The sequence below is a fragment of the Chiloscyllium plagiosum genome, unplaced genomic scaffold, assembly GCF_037043375.1.
Source record: "Chiloscyllium plagiosum isolate Xiang-an unplaced genomic scaffold, Cpla_swu_hap1 HiC_scaffold_36, whole genome shotgun sequence".
In the NCBI taxonomy this organism is placed as follows: Eukaryota; Metazoa; Chordata; class Chondrichthyes; order Orectolobiformes; family Hemiscylliidae; genus Chiloscyllium; species Chiloscyllium plagiosum.
In genome coordinates, this window is record NW_028270174.1 from 17,013,360 (window position 1) to 17,032,016 (window position 18,657).

The window sequence follows — 18,657 nt, forward strand, 5'->3', positions numbered from 1 at the left end:
GTCATTGAGAATGAAGGTTAATTTAACAGTTCAGTGCAGGCACAATGAACTGGATGACCTCCTTTAGCACCATAGCTCTTCCGAGCTTTTCCTCCCTTCTGAATTACCAGCTCAACTCTATGCTGCTTTTTAGAACTTCAGGTGGTGTCGTCATGAAATCCTTGCTTTCTAACCAAGCCTTCTTCCCTCACTCTCTCTTTGGTTTCCTGCTTTCAATTACGTAAGAACTGTCACTTATCCAACTGCAGGAGAGTCACAGTCTGGCAGTGAACAGGCTGTCACTTTATTTGACACTCTCTGCCATCAGTTCAGATGTTAGTACTGAATGTACTTCAGATGCTTGTATGAAGTTGGAATCTGCACGTGTCATCAGGTACAAGTGGGGCTATAGCCAAACTAGAGGTTAGTTTGTGTGGGAGCTCACTAAAGGGAGAACTCAAATTTTGGTGCAGGGGTCTCAGGTGAGGACTTTGATATGACAACACACAAGGGAATGTTGATGAGAATGCACAGTGCGCCTCTTGTCACTGCCAAGGAGCAGGGAGATAAGCAGCTCCATTTGACAGGGACATTAAACAGAGCTTGTGCGCCATTTCCCTGTCATGTTTTAATCCTAGAAGCAACTGTAACTGCTGTTTGTATACTTGTCACAGTCTGTGTATTCAGGTCAGCAAAACTGCCCTCCTTTTCAGGATGCAGCAACAATATCAAATTCAGGAGCTCTGTCAACACAAAACAGGGGGCTGACACTCAGTGCAGTACCGAGGGAGCAATGTGCTTTTGGAGGGGCTGTCACACAGAGGAGACATTAAACAGAGGCCCAATTTACCTGTTTTAATATACAAAAGATCTCATGGCATTAGTGATCAGAAAAGCTTTACAAGGATCTTGCTGGGATTGGAGCTACAGAGAGAGGCTAAATAGTCTGGGTATAATTTCCCTGTAGGGTCAGGGGTTGAGGGGTGACCTTATAGAGGTTTATAAAATCTTGAGGGCATGGATACAGTGAGTAGACTTTTTTCCCCAGGGTAGGGGAGTCCAAAATTAGAGGGCATAGGTTTAAGGTGAGAGGGGAAAGATTTAAAAGGAACATAAAGAGCAATATTTTCACACAGAGGGTGGTGCATGTATAGTATGAGCTGCCAGAGGAATTGGTGGAGGCTGGTACAATTACGACATTTAAAAGGTATCGAGATGGGTACAACAATAGGAGGTTTGAGGGATGTGGATGAAATGCTGGCAAATGGGATTAGGTTAATTTCGGATGTCTGGTCAGCAAGGACGAGTTGGACCAAAGGGTCTGTTTCTGTGTATACATTTCTATGATTCTATAGCAGTGGTGTTAACCCCAATGTCTTAGTAAACAGTTGTTCCTCAATAAATCTCACAAAACAATAAAGCATCTGTTCATTTTCTTGCCATTTATGGGGCCTTGCAGTGTGCAAATTGACTGTTACCTTTTCTATGTCACAAAGGTGATGACAGTTCATTTACTGTGAATCTGGCATATCCAATGGTAATAAATGTCCTATATAAATGTAAGCTTAAGTTGCTGTGAGCACTATCCAGAGGGCCTCTGCCTTCAGTGCTGATCTGGATTTCACACACAAGACCTTCTGACCCAAATGGCAATGCAGTAATTAATTAAAGCTGCCTTTTTAAATTACTGAATGATTTAAATAACTTAATGTCTTCAAAATTAGAAATTGCTGGCAAAACTCAGCAGGTCTGGTAGGATCTGTGGAGTGAAAGCAGAGTTAACATTTCGGATCCAGTGACTCCTCTTCAAAATGATCTGAAGAATTTCAGTGTTGAAGGAGTGTCACTGAACCCCAAAACATTAGCTCTGCTTTCTGTTCACAGATGGTGCCAAGTTTTTCCAGCAATTTCTGATTGTTTCTGATTTCCAGCATCTGCAGCTCTTTGATTTCTTTTGCTTCATATATTTTTTAAAATGACACAACAGAAAACATTTATCACTTCACAAGATTTTATTGACGGACAGTAAAATCTATACAACACTGTAGCTTTGTGAAAATTTTATTGTAGTTATGACAACTAAAAAAAGTAACATTTTAAATAAGTTTCAATATCCCCCTGAATAAAAGTTGGTTTAGTAACAATTATGTTCTCTTGCTTTGTACTTATTAAGTGTGAAATGTGATAAAACATTGTTGTTGTACAGTTGCTATTTATTCCTTCGCATTGTGCTTCAAATAATATATATAAATGTACAAAATGTTATGTTTTTACACATTTACATACACAAGGGTGGTGTGTAGATAGATGTTAAGAAAATTAAAGAGGAATGCGAAAAAACAATTATTGATCAGTACTTTTTGCTCTGTTAACTAGGATATGAAAACTACAGAAATAGCTCTCAGTTACTACAGCCTTCCTGATGAAACGCTTCACTTTCCGTAGGTTCACGTTCCGTATCTTCCTGCTTAGCACCATATTTCTCTTTCAGGCATCTTGCAAAGTATCTCCAGTATTCCTGTCGGATAGTGTCTTTTTTTACAGCAAGACACTCACACAGCTGAAAGAAATCAGGATCAAAAGATTTAAAATCATCCATTTCCTGCCAAAATTCATTAAATTTTGACTCCCCACAACTGCCCAAACTCATTTCAATAGCTTGTTTTAATGCAGGACCTTTAACACAGAAGTATTTCAGGGCGGTTTACAGGAGGCAGCTTTGACAAAACACAATGCTAAGCTGAACAAATGAAAGTTGTTCTTCCTTGGCTGATGTCTGTACTGTAATCAATGAGGACTTGCTCTCCATCCTTGTTCAACTTAGTCCTATCACCCTTTAGATTTCATCCCATGACTGACTGACTAACCTCCAGGGCTTTGTTAAGAATTTCTTCCTTGTTTTCACAATTATTCTCCAAGAGGTCTTCATATATGTCGATTAGGAAAGCAATCAGGTAGGGGGAACTAAACTGCTCCATCATTTGCAAGATCTGCTCCAGCAGGTTGGAATACTTGGAGAGAATCTGGTCCTGTAGAATTCTACAGGAAGGAAAAACAGAAAGAAGTATTCATTTTTCAAATGATAAGACCACTGATTTCAAATGAACAAGTCAAATGAAATGCCACAAAGCAATATTACACCACATTCACTGCATAACTAGAATAGTTTTCTCTGACCTAAAGCAATCTACACTAACCATCCGATTCTAAAAGGAATTGGAAGTAAAAAGAATATTTAGTATCCCATTCTTGGAAACCTATTTAATATTAAACTATCCACTTGATGCGTCGAACCACCCATTAGCAATCAAGGGCACCAACCCTTACCATCAATGACAATCATATACGATCTTTCCAAAGCTACCTCACCACAAAACCCAAGCTGGCTTCATCTTTCTCAATGCTGCAGCCATTCTAAAAGCCTGATGCCAGGTGATTTTCCTTGCATGGGTACCATATTATTTACTTGCATGTGAATATATGGTGATTGCATAGCCACATATGTATCAAGATAAAATAACTACAGACCCCAATTATAGGGACAGAATTTACCAAACTTAGAACTGCTGCAAATTCAGATTAAAATATTGTTGTTTCCACAGTAAAGTGACACTGCTGTAAGTATCCTGGCAATTTGGTTTGAAAATAATCTATGCTCATAATTAAAAGTTTGATAAAACAGACTTCTACAACCTGTTGGATCTCATCAATCTCGACTACCAAATTTTTTGCCTACTCATCAAGCGACAGCTAGCTTCAGAGTATTGTAATATGGCAGCATCATTACGAAGCAATGATATTCTAAGTTACAAAATTTCAATTTGTTGATGGATATGAGTGTTGTTTATAGAATATTAAAAGGACTGGATAACATAGACTAGAATGACAATATCACAGTGTCCAGATCAGTAGAACACAAGGGTACAACCTATGTTGAAGCAGAGAAGGGAGGTAAATTCAAATTAATTTGTGGAAATATTATTTCAATAACTAAGTAGTCAGTCTTTTCAAAAGAGTCCTAAGGCAACTACGGAAGGAAACAGTATCAATTCATTCAGATATGACACAGATTTCTTTAAGAATATTTTATTTTAGATTCAATATATGAATGGTAAATTTTTTTCACATCACGTATGTGTCTGCTGTACAGTAATACCTACCTAAGGAGACATCTTTAACTGAAAGAAAAGAAAAACTTCAGAAAACTAGAGTTCACACCTGAATAACTTATACTGGAATTATCTGGAAACTTAAAAAAACATGATATTTTTCAAATGGGCATTCTGAGCAGAGCAAAAGCCCAATGGAACATTTGCTTTCACTGACAATTGATTCATTCTGATATCACAAGGCCGGTCTGAATACATGAAGGCTCATTCCAAGATGCAAATTTATTGCTGTGATTAATTTAAAAACTCCATTATTACTACCTTTTGACTACCAGGATGGTGAAAAACAAACTAATCAAACTAATAATTTGATCATTATTTGTCCAGGAACTCCTGTGATTCTATTTTTAGACTAAAAATAACCTTTAGGCAATTTCCACCTTCCTTACCAAACTCAAAAGGTAAAATGGCTCAAAACTTTGATTTCTCTGATGGATTTACACCAAAGTTAAGCTCTGAAAGAATATGATGCATGATGCTGCAAAAACTGAACATTACCCCTTCAAGTAATTCCATGCACTTTCATTATGAGGAGCCTTTTTGATCAACTTCAAAGTATAGCTGTAAAATAGTATACAACAATGTTAGAGATCAGGAACAAGAAAAATAAAGACTTCATTTACATGCAGAAGTTCAGTGGCCCATCATCAGACATAGTAAAGTCTAGTGGGTACCGTTGAACTGACTCATAGGTAATGTTTCTTTCAAAGCAATTGATATATGTCGCTATTATAGTCTGAAATTGCACAGGTTTTTAAAAAATATTGAATTCTTTCAGTAGCTTCTCAAACATGATCATTCGCACAGGACAGGAAACACCATTCACTGCCAGTCACTTTTAACCCTCCCACATCACCACCCCTCCCCACCCAACATTTTTCTGCAATGCGTAATTATAGCATGATATATTTATACAGTTAATGTGCAAACATAGGAAGGGTGTAGTGTTAATATTTTCTATATTCAAACTCAGTACAACATTCTTGGCTACTCCATTGTCAGTTATAACAGGACTGTGCCTCCCTCTAGTGATAGTCACGATCTATTACAACCCCCAATATTCATATGAGGAAATTGCACATTTTACTGAGGAATTTAAAATGAAGTAGAGCAGCTACTGAAAGATGAAAATAACCTGAAGTCTAAGACTTCTTTCCCTAAACATCTTAAAAGCAGCGATTTGAAAATAATTCAATAATACTGTTAAACACTACATTTTAAGTTAATTTTTGGGAGAGAGAATTGCTCTGCCTGTTAACTGACACAAGAACCTTAATTAACTCTGATTCAAATTAACTCAGAATGTGAGATCACCTTGAGGAACTTTAATTATCTATCAATTTTACATCAGTGAATAGACATTTTGCAGTGAAAAAATAATCTATGCTCATAATTAAAAGTTTGATAAAACAGACTTCTACAAACTGTTGGATCTCATCAATCAAGACTACCAAATTTTTTGCCTGCTCATCAAGCGACAGCTTGCTTCAGAGATAGCACTCTTGATCCATTAAAAACTCTCTGCTTCTAGCTCCATTCCAGAACTGCAGCACAAAACTCAGAGTGAACCTTAGGGTATAGCACAGGGAGAGTGAGATGTTTAACTGAGGAACCGTTTACCCTATCAAGTGAAGATCAGTGCTGTTTTCCCAGTGCTCAAACTAATATTTATTTTCCTGTGACCATCATTAAATCAGATCATCCAGTCACCACCACAATGCTGTGTTTGAGAACATGCTCTGCAAAATCTGGCTGCTGTGGTTCCTACATTACAACAGGGACTACACTTTAAAAATAATTCAGTTGCTATAAACTGTTTTGGTACAGACCCAAGCTCATGAAAGATACTAAATTAATGGAAGTTTTTGTGTCTTCCTGCACTAAGAAACACTTCCTGACTTCAGGAATAAAATTTTGCTTCGTAACCCTGGACATATGCTCTCTTGCATTTGAAATTATTTCAATTCACTGTGTAGTTATTCCACATCCTACTTGAGTTCCAAGCTCAATGACTTCAAATCCTCCTAACTGAACACAAGCTTAACTCATAGAGTCATAGAGATGTATAGCACGGAAACAGACCCTTCGGTCCAACTCGTCCATGCCGACCAGATATCCCAACCCAAACTAGTCCCACCTGCCAGCTCCTGGCCAATATCCCTCCAAACCCTTCCTATCACATACCCATCCAGATGCCTTTTAAATGTTGCAATAGTACTAGCCTGCACCACTTCCATATTCCATACACGTACCACCCTCTGCGTGAAAAAGTTGCCCCTTAGGTCAATTTTGTATCTTTCCCCTCTCATCCTAAACCTATGCCCTCTAATTCTGGCTCCCCACCCCAGGGAAAAGACTTTGTCTATTTATCCTATCTATGCCTCTCATGATTTTATAAATCTCTGTAAGGTCACCCCTCAGCCTCCGATGCTCCAGGGAAAACAGCCCTAGGTCATAACTGGAGGCAGAACTTTTAGTGCTGGATTAATTTTTGAGAGAGGATAATTCAAAAAGTTAAAGAAGGCTAACTTGACTTCACGATCAAGTACTGCAGAATCATCAAAACCAATGGTGCTTGAAATGACAAAATATCGCTGGTTCCACGCAGAGTTGTTTCGCAGGTCCTCCTCCAGCAGCTGATCCACATATTCCAGTTCATTGTCCCAAAGGTTGAATTCCTGCAAAACACAGCACATGACAAAAATCAGCATCGTACACAGCAGGACCTCAGCCATGCTGAGAGCAGAAGGTTTTTCAGAGTGAATGAACCACAGACAACTTGAAACAAACTGACCAAAGAATGGTTAAACGATGTACATCTTTTGGTAGCTGAGCTGAATAATGCAACAGGATTGAGTCAAATAGAAGATGATGATGATGCCCGCTACAATCTCCACCTCCATCAAACTCCCATGTCCTTATTATTTAGAGCCTCATCCACCATTCATTAAGATCATAGTTGAACTATACCACTTCCATGTCCATCTTTAATCGTTCATCCCTCGGTGCTTAAGAATTTATCAATCTCGTTCTTGAATATGCTCAACAACTGAACATTTAAATCCTCTGAAATAAAGAACTGCAAAGAGTTACAACCCTGGAAATGAAGAAATTTCCTTTCATTACAGTCCAAATGATGAACTTCCCATTCTGATATCACTACACCATCTCTCACTTTTAACTCACTCTTTCCAAGCATTGAAAACTGTGGAATCCAGGAATGGAACTCCTATATTTAAACGGGCGGTAAGCCAAACATGCTCAGGGAATGAAAGATCAGTTATATTAGTATCAGTGCTGGGAAAAACAAGCATAGGATAGAAGAACATCTAAAAATCAAAACTTCAATATCAAATAGTCAGCATGGATTTCAAAAGGGAAAATCCTGCTTGACCAACTTTATTGAATGTTCTTCTGGAGGTGGTATTAACGAGTTTAGACAGTGATAATGCAGTAGACATAATTTATCTAGATTTCGAAACGCCTTCAATAAGGTGGCCAATCATAGATTAATTAATCTTTTTTTCAGGAATAATAGGGTGGTTATTTATTACTTGGAAGGTGCAAGTCTAGGTGGGTTGGAGCAACAAAGATCTTGGAAGCAAATGTATCAGTTGCTAAAAAGGCCATACAGAAATCAAACAATAGACTTCATTTCTAGAAGGACAGAATTGAAAGGAAAGCTGAGCCTGCAGCCATGGTTAGACTATGTCCAGTGCTACGTGCATTATAAAAGAAGTTGCAAGGTACCAGACAGTATCCAGAGATGACTTACAAAGCGGTAGCAGAAATACATTCATACAGGTTATCACAAAAAGATTGACAGGCTGAGAATATTTCCTCTTGAAAAAAGCGGAGGGTGACCTAAAAGGGGTTTTTAATATTACAAAATTATTTTTAAAATGAAATTATGTAAAATGGGTATAAAATGATTCCACTTGCAAAAGGCCATCAACAAAGAGGATAACAGAAGGCCATCAACATAAGGTAACCACCAGGAAATTCAATAGAGAATTCAAAAGAAACATCCTTATCCAAAGAATGGTGAGAGTGGGGAACTCTATCACAGAATGGTTGAAGCAAATAATTATGAGCGCATTTAAGGAGAAGCTGAACAAGCATATATATGATGACAGATGTGAAGAAAGGTGGAAGGAGGTAGAAGGATTGCTTAGGTTGAATCTCTATTTCCATGTTATATATTCTATATGATTACTCCTTCTCTGCAACTGATTCATTTTAAAACTCATGCCTGGTGCAACATGTCCTGTCCATTTCCTCCCAACTCACCTTTCCAAATTTGCCACTGCCCTTTTTCTTATCTAGATTGTTAAAATAAAGAAAAATATCTCTTGACTGGGTTCACCTTCAATAGGATGGACAGAGAATAAGAATTAAATGGAGTACCTTAATCACCCACTGTCTGTGCTGCCAGGCATGGTAGTTTTTTGCATCTTGTTTGAGAATCCCAGAAGTAAATGCCAGCTCCTCTGAAGGGTCTTTTAACCATTCTACAATCTTCTGTCTGTGATACCTGGAAAGCAAGTGAATTACAGAAGTTTTTTTCAGTTACATCTTTCATGTTTTTTTTAAACATGGTGAGCAGCTATGCTTTTACGTACCAAACTTGATAGTTCTTGGGTTGGTCCTCAATGATATCAGAGATATACATTAATTCCTCATAGAGGTCTTTGTTCAAAGACTGCAGCACCACTCTGCGGAAGTGCCTAGGGTGAGTAAAGGTAATTGCAAATTAGCAGTCAGTTTTTGACAAAAACAAATCATTCATACGTGACCAGGAAGAGGCCATTTATCCCTCAAGTCTGTTTAGCCATTTAGGTCGAGGCTTAAATGAAACTAAACTTCAGTTAGCTACCTTTGTTCCATATCCCTCGATACTCTCACCTAAACAAATCTCTCATTTTTGACAGCTCCAAAAGTCCCAGAATCCACAGCTTTCTAAGACTCCTGCCACAGTAGTGAAGAAAACTCCAGGGCATTTCACACAACTTTTGAGGTACTCTCACTGTCATCATGTTAACACCTGAGTCGCATCCAGCAGGATACCATCAACAATCAGATGGATGATGTGTTAATCTGCTGTTGGCAGTATTGATGGAGAGCTGAGTGTTGGCCTGGGACATGTGGAGAAACTCCTTTCTCTTCTTTCAAACACGTGAGATCTTTAATACCCATCTGAGCCACTAGAACAAAGTCATCTGTGTCCATCGTCATCGCCTCCAACAAATATCGATCTCGTAATATTGTAGAAAAATGGGCAGAGATTTACCAGGATGTTGCCAGGTATGGAGGAAAGGTCTTATGAGGAAAAGCTGAGGGAATTGGGGTTGCTTTCATTAGACAGGCTTGAGAGACATATAAGATAATCAGAGGGTTAGATAGGGTGGACAGTGAGAGCCTTTTTCCTTAGATGGTGATGGTTAGCATGAGGGGACACAGCTTTAATTAGAGGGGTGATAGACATAGGACAGTAGGGCAGCACGATGGTTCAGTGGTTATCACTGCTGCCTCATAGCGCCAGGATCCCAGGTTTGATCCCAGCCTCGCGTGACTGTGTGTGGAGTTTGCACATTCTCCCTGTGTCTGCACAGGTTTTATCTGGGTGCTCCAGTTTCCTCCCACAGTCCAAAGATGTGGAGGTCAGGTGAATTGGCCATGCTAAATGTCCATAGTGTTAGGTGCATTAGTCAGAGGGAAATAGGTCTGGGTGGGTTACTTTTCGGAATGTCGGTGTGGAATTATTGGGCCGAAGGGCCTGTTTCCACTCTGTAGGGAATCTAACCTAAATAAATGTCAGAGGTAGGTTCTTTACTCAGAGAGTAGTAAGGGCGTGGAATGCCCTGCTTGCAACGGTAGTAGACTCGCCAACTTTAAGGGCATTTAAATGGTCACTGGATAAGCATATGGATGATAATGGAACAGTGTAGGTTAGATGGGCTTCAGATCGGTTTCACAGGTTGGTGCAACATTGAGGGCTGAAGGACCTGTACTGCACTGTAATGTTCCATTTGTCACTTTGGATTGTGTTCCAATCCTATAGTTGGGTAAGAATCTATCTTTTCTCTGTTCACAAGGTGGGCAGGAAACTGACTGAGTCAAACCAAGAAGGCAGGCAATTCTGTTAACACATTTACTGTTCTTTGCTCTCATTTGCCAAGTTAAAACAAATGAGTGGCAGGTAGGTGACATCTGGAAGGGACAAGTTCCCAGTTTGTGCACAACTCCCAATAAAACCCTCTCTGGCCATAGAATATGCTTTCTGTACATGATTACCAATTGCACTTACACTACATTGAAAATAACCTTTTTCATGTTTATAAATCAATATTAAAAATACAGTAGATTAAATTACAGAGGGAATTTTAAATCTAGAGTTTTTCTTCATGCCACTTCAGAAAGAAACAAAAACGTGCAAACGTTCACTGGTTATGTAATGATAAAATCAAAAATGTACAAGATCAGAAATAAAGGATTACTATAATCTTTGTCTGCAGCTTTTCCAACAAAAGAGAGCTGATTGCTGATTCAAACTGCCTTACCATACTGTGTAATTTGCAGCATTCAGTTCTATTGCATCCGTTGTCAGACTGAGTGCTCGCTCACTCCTTTCATCAAGCTTCAGAACAGCCCTGAAGTAATCATACACATCTTTAACTGAAAGAAAATAACAACTTCAGAAAGGTAGAGCTGAACAACTTATACAGGAATTATCTGGAAATTAAAAGAAAAATACGTTTGAAATGATATTTTTCAAATGGGCATTCTGAACAGAGCGAAAGCCCAATGGAACATTTGCTTTCACTGACAATTGATTAATTCTGATAACACAAGGCTGGTTTGAATACATGAAGGATCATTCCGAGATTCAAAATTTTCAGAAGTGTAATGAATGAACGAAACGAAAAAAGCCCTGGTGACCAAAGCCTAACCAAACAGGTGATCTTTTACAGAAGGTCTTAATGGAAGTGAGGAAGGTGGAATGTAAATCTAATGTGACGGAGGTCACTGTAATGAATAGTAGTGAGGATATCAGAGTCAAAGGGGAGACATAGCTTAAGAGCAATAGGAAAGGGAGATGAATTTAAATGCAATGTTAATACTCTCACATTGGATGCATTTGGGCCCCGGATCCAATATTGGTCACAAAGGACAGGAGTGATGGATGAATGGAACTTGATGAGAGTTAGGTTACAAGCAACAGAATTTTAGATAATATGGAATTCGTGGAAAGTGTAGAGTGGGAGGGCAGTCCAGGGTACACAGGGAGCATGGAGGTGACAATGAAATTTTCAAGAGTAGCAGTAGCAGATAGGTTTTGTGGTGGCGAAGGTGGATGATGTTATAGAAGTGCTAGCAATCAAATTTTCCTTAAGAACTCAAACCCATCATTTATAAAAAGACTGACAGCTTAATAACAAAGCTGAAAACTTCTCGATGCCATCAAACTCAGAATTAAGTCATGCACAAAATCTAATAGCAAAGTTCTTTCCCCTAAGGTAGAAGAGTTCAAAATTAGAGGGTATAATTTTAAGGTGAGAGAAGAAAGATTTAAAAGGGTTCCACAGGGCAACCTTTTCACACAGAGGGTGGCTCATATAGAGTCATGGAGGTGTACAGCACGGAAACAGATCCTTCGGTCCAACTCGTCCATGCCGACTTGATACCCCAACCCAATCTAGTCCCACCTGTCAGCACCCGGCCCATATCCCTCCAAACCCTTCCTATTCATATACCCATCCAGATGCCTTTTAAATGTTGCAATTGTACTATATGTGAAATGCACTGCCAGAAGAAGTGATAGATGCAGATACACTTACAACATTTAAAAGACATTTGGACATGTACATCAAAAGAAAAGGTTTAGAGAGATATGAGCCAAACACAGGCAAATGGAACTAGTTTAATTTGGGAACTTGGTCGGCATGACCGAGTTGGACCAAAGGGTCTATATCCATGCTGTATGACTAAGACCCTATAACCTCAATTCAATACTTACAGTTCTCAGAATAAGCGATCTGAACAACTGGATTGGGGCCATCATCCTGTGGAACTGGCTTAATATCAGCCCATTCCTTCCGGTCTCTTAAACAAAAAAGAATGAAACTTTTAGTACTTGCTACCCAACATGTAAAGAGAGCCTAGGCACTGAACATTTCACTCAAACTTCAAGCCTTATCTGTTATCCACATACAGGTCACTGGCTAGCCACCAACTGGTCATTTTCACCTTCTACAGCCAAGAATGCTGAGCATAACTGTAGCCTCACCAGCCTAGGTTAGCTATGTCATACCAGACAAAGAAAGCACAGCAACACCTCTACTTATTCAGAAGGCTAACGACATTTGGCACGTCGATAAAGGCTCTTACAAATGTTTATAGATGCATCATAGAAAGCATTGTATTTGGATGTATCACAGCGTGGTGTGGCAACTGCTCTTCCTAAGACTGAAAGAAACTTCAGAGAGTTGTGAACGGAGCCCAGTCCATCACATAAACCTATCTCCCATCCATTGACTTCATATATACTTGCCGCTGGAAAGCAACCAACATAATCAGAGACCCTCCCCCTCTTATTATACTTTCTTCCATTAGGCAGACGATATAAAATTTTGTATAAATGTGCGAACAGATGTAAGAGCTGCTTCTTCCCCACTGTTTATCAGACTTTTGAATGGACTTCTTTAATGTTAATGTTGATCTCTCTCTGCCCTTCTCGGCAGCTGTAACATTCTATCCTACACTCTGTTGTTACCCTGATGCACTTATATAGTATAATCTGCTTGTAAAATACCAAAGACAACACTTTTCACTGTACCTCAGTACACATGACAGTATTAAATCAAATCAAATTCAAATGTTTAAGGCACTCTTATCAGACAATACCACGCCACATGACCAATATCTGCAGTGAATTAATCAAGGAGTGGAAGAGGAGTTATGGGCCTACTTTACATTTTAAAATAGTTTGCGTACCATTTCCAATTTCAGATTCAATATCATTCTCAGACAATGAATAGTGAAAAGATGGACTAGGGAATTTACAAATCACTACTTGGACATTACTTCAAATCAGTTAGGTAATGAAGAATAACATTAATAAAGGTTAGTCAGAAATCATCAAATACCACTTCTGAAGGAAAATCATGTTTACTTGCAATTCATAATCAGTAAACAAAACAAAGAATTACACATTTACAGTACCAGCAACAAGGACAGAACAGCTCCTTATCACAAACTGTACAACAATTAGATAGTGTGTTGCTTGACTGGTCACAAATGCTGACTAATTATGATATTCTGAGTATGAGTTTGGAAATCATTACAAATTTCAACTTAGCCTGGAAACGTTCCTGTCATTAATTAAGCAGGTAAAGTAGTTTATGTAGAGACTGCTATAATTTTAATATACTGTCAGCCTTCCATCGCATAAAATAATGGTTTGCTTCACATTGGTCAACTCTGTGCTGAACACCACCTGGTGCAGCTCAACAGTCCCATTCTGACATGGTTGCATCTGCTGCATTTGTAACAAGGCTGTTTGGGTATCCACATTCCAACCCAAAAGTAGTAAAAAGTAGTAAAACTTATCAATGACATTTTTGTGCTTCAGAATGGAGCTCCAGCACAGCCAGGAGGGTCATTTTCAAATATAGTACTTCTTTTCATTTTCAAATTGGTTAACCCTCTGGGTAGCCCATGGAGCCCACGACACTTAGAGATGGACTTGGACACTCCATTTCCTTTAAACCATCCTCCCTCGACCCGATTCACCTCCAGAACCCACCCTGACACCAAGGCCCTATTTCTTCCCCTGCCTGGACCTTCTTCCCAACCCCAGTTCGCAGCTCCAGCTCCATCTCCTTCCCCCGTCCAACCTCACCCCCTCTCTCTCTCTCTGTCCCCCCTTCCTTCCCTCCCGCACCCCATCTCCATTCCATTCCATCTCCTCTATGAAGGGCTTTTGACCGAAACGTCGATTTTCCTGCTCCTCGGATGCTGCCTGACCTGCTGTGCTTTTCCAGCATCACTCTAATCTAGAGTCTGATCTGCAGTCCTCACTTTCCTCTTTACCAAATTTCCCCCCTACCCCTTTCCCCCTCCATCTCCCCTATATCCCCACCCCCTCATTCCCCCTGGATTACCTCCTGCCCCATTCCTCCTTATTCCCATTACCCCCCTGCGCCTGCCCATCCCCCCCACTCTCCCCCTGCCCATCTCCCTCACTGCCCCTCCCCCTCACTCCCCCTGCCCCTCACTCCCCCTCCCCCTGCCCCTCACTCCCCCTGCCCCTCACTCCCCCTCCCCCTGCCCCTCACTCCCCCTGCCCCTCACTCCCCCACCCCCTGCCCCTCACCCCCTGCCCCTCCCCCTCACTCCCCCTGCCCCTCACTCCCCCTCCCCCTGCCCCTCACTCCCCCTGCCCCTCACTCCCCCTCACTCCCCCTGCCCCTCCCCCTCACTCCCCCTGCCCCTCACTCCCCCTCCCCCTGCCCCTCCCCCTCACTCCCCCCCGCCCCTCACTCCCCCTGCCCCTCCCCCTCACTCCCCCTGCCCCTCCCCCTCACTCCCCCTGCCCTTCCCCCTCACTCCCCCCCGCCCCTCACTCCCCCTGCCCTTCCCCCTCACTCCCCCTCCCCCTCCCCCTCCCCCTGCCCCTCCCCCTCACTCCCTCTGCCCCTGCCCCTGCCCTATCTACCCTCCTACCTGTAGAAGGTGTACCCGTTGTTCCTGCGGCCGTACGCCCCGCTCTCCGAGTCCCCGGACGCCCTCCTCCCGCTCTCCGCCTTCAGCTCTTCCCAGGCCGGGCCCTGCAGCTGAGGCTCGGTCTCCGGCTCGGCCTCCTGTACCAGAGCCTCTCCCACCGCCTCCTCCTCGGCCTCCCGGTCTCCCCAGACCCCGCTCTGAACCTCCCTCTCGGCTTCGGCCTCAGAGTCCGCCGGTGCCGCCATCGCCGCCTCGGTCCCCGGCGTGACCCGGCCCGGAGCCGCCTGCAGTACGTGACCTCCCACCGCCAGGGGGGGGGGAAGCACCCCTTCGGCCCAGCCTGACCCGGCCCGGAGCCGCCTGCAGTACGTGACCTCCCACCGCCAGGGGGGGGGGGAAGCACCCCTTCGGCCCAGCCTGACCCGGCCCGGAGCCGCCTGCAGTACGTGACCTCCCACCGCCAGGGGGGGTGGGGGTGGTGGAAGCACCCCCTCGGCCCAGCCTGACCCGGCCCGGAGCCGCTGCAGTACGTGACCTCCCACCGCCAGGGGGAGCACCGCCTTGGTCTGGGATCACAGGTCAGAGCCTGGGCATTGAAAATTGCACTGAGACCCACTGAAATTACAGCTCCATGTAACTCCATCCGAATCTACATCCAGATCCAGGTTGTCCAGATCAGGTTCAGTATCTGCAATAGACTTGCATCTGAATCTAGATCTGAATCAAATCTAGTACCTGGATCTACGTCTGTACTTAGGCATTGCTCTGGGTCTGGATCCAGGTAATCTTGCTCCATTTCATTGCCTGGGGCTGGACTTGCATCTGAACGGCATCCGGATCTGAATCAAGACCAATCTGCATCTGCACTTTGTCATTAGTGAGCATCTGGATCCAAGCAATCTTGTTGCATTTCATTACCTGGAGTTAGATTTGCACCTGACCTACATATGGTTATGGAGTTCAGGTTATCTGGCTCAAGACTTGCATCTGGATCTGGATTGGGGCCTGAATCAAATCCAGCACCCAGAGGTACATCTGCATCTCGACCTGGAACTGAACCCAGAGTCTAGATTAGAGTGGTGCTGGAAAAGCACAGCAGGTCAGGCAGCATCCAAGGAGCAGGAAAATCGACTTTTCAGGCAAAAGCCCTTCCCCTCTATTCCTGATTTTCCTGCTCCTCGGATGCTGCCTGACCTTCTGTGCTTTTCCAGCACCACTCTAATCTAGACTCTGGTTTCCAGCATCTGCAGTCCTTGTTTTTACCTGGATCTGAACCCAGGCTTCTGAATTAATATCAGGATTTGAACATAGATTTACATCAGGATCTATATCTGCACCTAGATCTGGGTGTAAATCTAAATCTAGGCCATCTGGCACACATTCAGTACCCAGAACTATAGTTGCATCTGAATCTACATTTAGACTTGTATCTAAATTTAGATCTGGATTTGAATGCAAGCTATATGGATTAAATATCCAGACTTCGACCTGCAAATCCATCTGCACCCAGACAATAGGTCTAGATCTGATTTCAGGTAATCTGGCTCAAGTTCATTATCTCGATCTAGACTTGCATCTCAATCTACATCTGCAACTAGATCTGGATCTAGATTTAGATTTAAATCTGAATCCAAGCAATGTGGAGCAAGATTGGTATGTGGAGCTAGATTTGTCTCTGGATCTACATCTGGATCAAGACCGGTGGTTGGAGTTAGACGTGCTGTTGGATCAACCTACAGCTGTATTTACACTTGGATCTGAATCTACAATGAGATTGGTATATGCAACCTGACCTTTAATTGCAGATATTTCCATTACATATGGAGTTTTCTATCCTCCATTTACATTGGGCTGAATAACATGGCTAAATGATACTGATAACCTGTTTAGTCTCAATACTGGAGCTAACCTTGATTGCTGAATGTTGTTGCAGCATAGAATCTACTAGATGAAAAATAACTTACGTCCATCCACTTTATTGTACACCAATGACAGACTGTAGTTGAGTGCAATTAATGACACGTTGATGCACAGTATGCTACAAGATGTCATAAACATATACATTGAGTAGCCTGTAACTATGTTGCATTGATTGTGGAGGCTGGAGTGTTTAAAAAAAACTAGTGCAGTAGCTACAGAAACACCTGTATCCGGTAAGAAAGATTGCAATAGATTTTAATTCAAGATATCTTTTAGTAAGTAGCAGAACTAGCATACTTAATAATTTACATTGATAAATTGGTCTTCACCATCTACAATTCTCTGTACTGTTAGTAGTGAACCATCTGTTCCCACAATTTTTGCTGTAGACCTGTTTTATTTTAAGCACTGATATTTGTTTATGGAATTGGAACCAGGTGTTAAATAGAGAAGAAGAGGGATGACGCTCTCTTTAAGAATGCATTTCTTTTCCTTCTCTTACTCTGCTCTATAAGTGGAGCATCAAATCATCAAGCTGAAGTTGTTCAACACACAGCTGTATTATTAGAACATGTTATTCAGGAAATGCTGGAATCACAGATAAATTAATATCTAGAAACTGGAAAAAAGTCATTCCTTAACTCAGACAGCCAGCCAGGATTTATAGGATGGTTACTTTTCTTGTTGGTTCCATAGTTCATGGCTACATGAAACTGATGCAAATATTCTCAACTAAGCTGCTTCCAATTTGGTATCCAGCCTCCTATAAACAAATTGTTTCTCTAGAACTTGTACAATAGAGTCATAGAGATGTACAGCATGGAAACAGACCCTTCAGCCCAACTCGCCCATGCCAACTTGATATCCTAATAAATCTAGTCCCATTTGCCAGCATTTGGCCTGTATCCCTCTAAATCCTTCGTATTCATGTACCCATCCAGAGGCCTTTAAATGTTGTAATTGTACCAGCCTCCACCACCTTCTCTGGCAGCTCATTCCATACATGCACCACTCTCTGCATGAAAACGTTGCCCCTTAGGTTCCTTTTAAATCTTTCCCCTTGCACCTTAAATCCATGCCCTCTAGTTTTTGGACTCCCCCACCCCAGGGAAAAAACCTTGTCTATTTATCCTATCCATGCCCCTCATGATTTTATAAACCTCCATAAGGTCACCCTTCAACCTCTGACACTCCAGGGAAAACAGCTCTAGCTTATTCAACCTCTCCCTATAGCTCAAACCCTCCTACCTTGGCATCATCCTTGTAAATCTTTTCTGAACCCATTCAAATTTCACAACATCATTCCTATGTCAGGGAGACCAGAACTGCATGCGATATTCCAAAAGTGGTCTAACCAACATCCTGTATAGCCAGAACATGATCTCCCAACTCCTATACTCAATACACTGACCAATAAGGGCAAGCATACCAAATGCCTTCTTCACTACCTTGTCTACCTGCAACTTCACTTTCAAGGAATTATGAACCTGCACTCCAAGGTCTCTTTGTTTAGCAACATGCCCCAGGACTGTACCATTAAATATTTATAGATGGAGATTTAAATTTAAAATAGTGAAAGATTATAACTATACAGTATAATTTCCCATTCAGATCTGACAAAATGACAAATCACTGATGTGAAGAATGAGTCATTAAAATCAATTTATTTGTATAATGTTATCATTTATGTTGTGAAACCTAATCTTATTTTCAAAGCTATCATGAAATATTACTGGTAGAAAAGCAGGCCACAGTGCAAGGTTAGATAAACTTGTATAAGAGTTATGCAAGTCTGTCTAACTCTTATGGAAGTCTGTGTAAGAGTTTATCGCACAGAAACAGGTTAATGTTAGTATTTATGAGT

General features: G+C 41.5%; 1 protein-coding gene and 1 long non-coding RNA gene across 2 annotated transcripts in view; one reads left to right on the forward strand and one right to left on the reverse strand.

The window, feature by feature from the left end:
* Positions 1 to 1,972: 1,972 nt before the first annotated feature.
* Positions 1,973 to 15,151, reverse strand: LOC122539448 (farnesyltransferase, CAAX box, subunit alpha). The gene is made up of 9 exons (XM_043674298.2): positions 14,874 to 15,151; positions 12,166 to 12,251; positions 10,709 to 10,823; positions 8,771 to 8,875; positions 8,556 to 8,682; positions 6,678 to 6,826; positions 4,647 to 4,709; positions 2,847 to 3,018; positions 1,973 to 2,539 (listed from the first exon to the last, which is right to left on the reverse strand). The coding sequence occupies exons 1-9, from the start codon at positions 15,116 to 15,118 to the stop codon at positions 2,381 to 2,383; spliced, it is 1,221 nt and encodes a 406-aa protein (XP_043530233.2). The 5' UTR covers positions 15,119 to 15,151; the 3' UTR covers positions 1,973 to 2,380.
* Positions 15,152 to 15,386: 235 nt separating this feature from the next.
* Positions 15,387 to 18,657, forward strand: part of LOC122539450 (uncharacterized) — an 83,121-nt gene continuing 79,850 nt past the window's right edge. The window contains exon 1 of the long non-coding RNA XR_006309084.2: positions 15,387 to 15,451. This is a non-coding gene — a long non-coding RNA (uncharacterized LOC122539450). The remainder of the gene's footprint in view (positions 15,452 to 18,657) is intronic.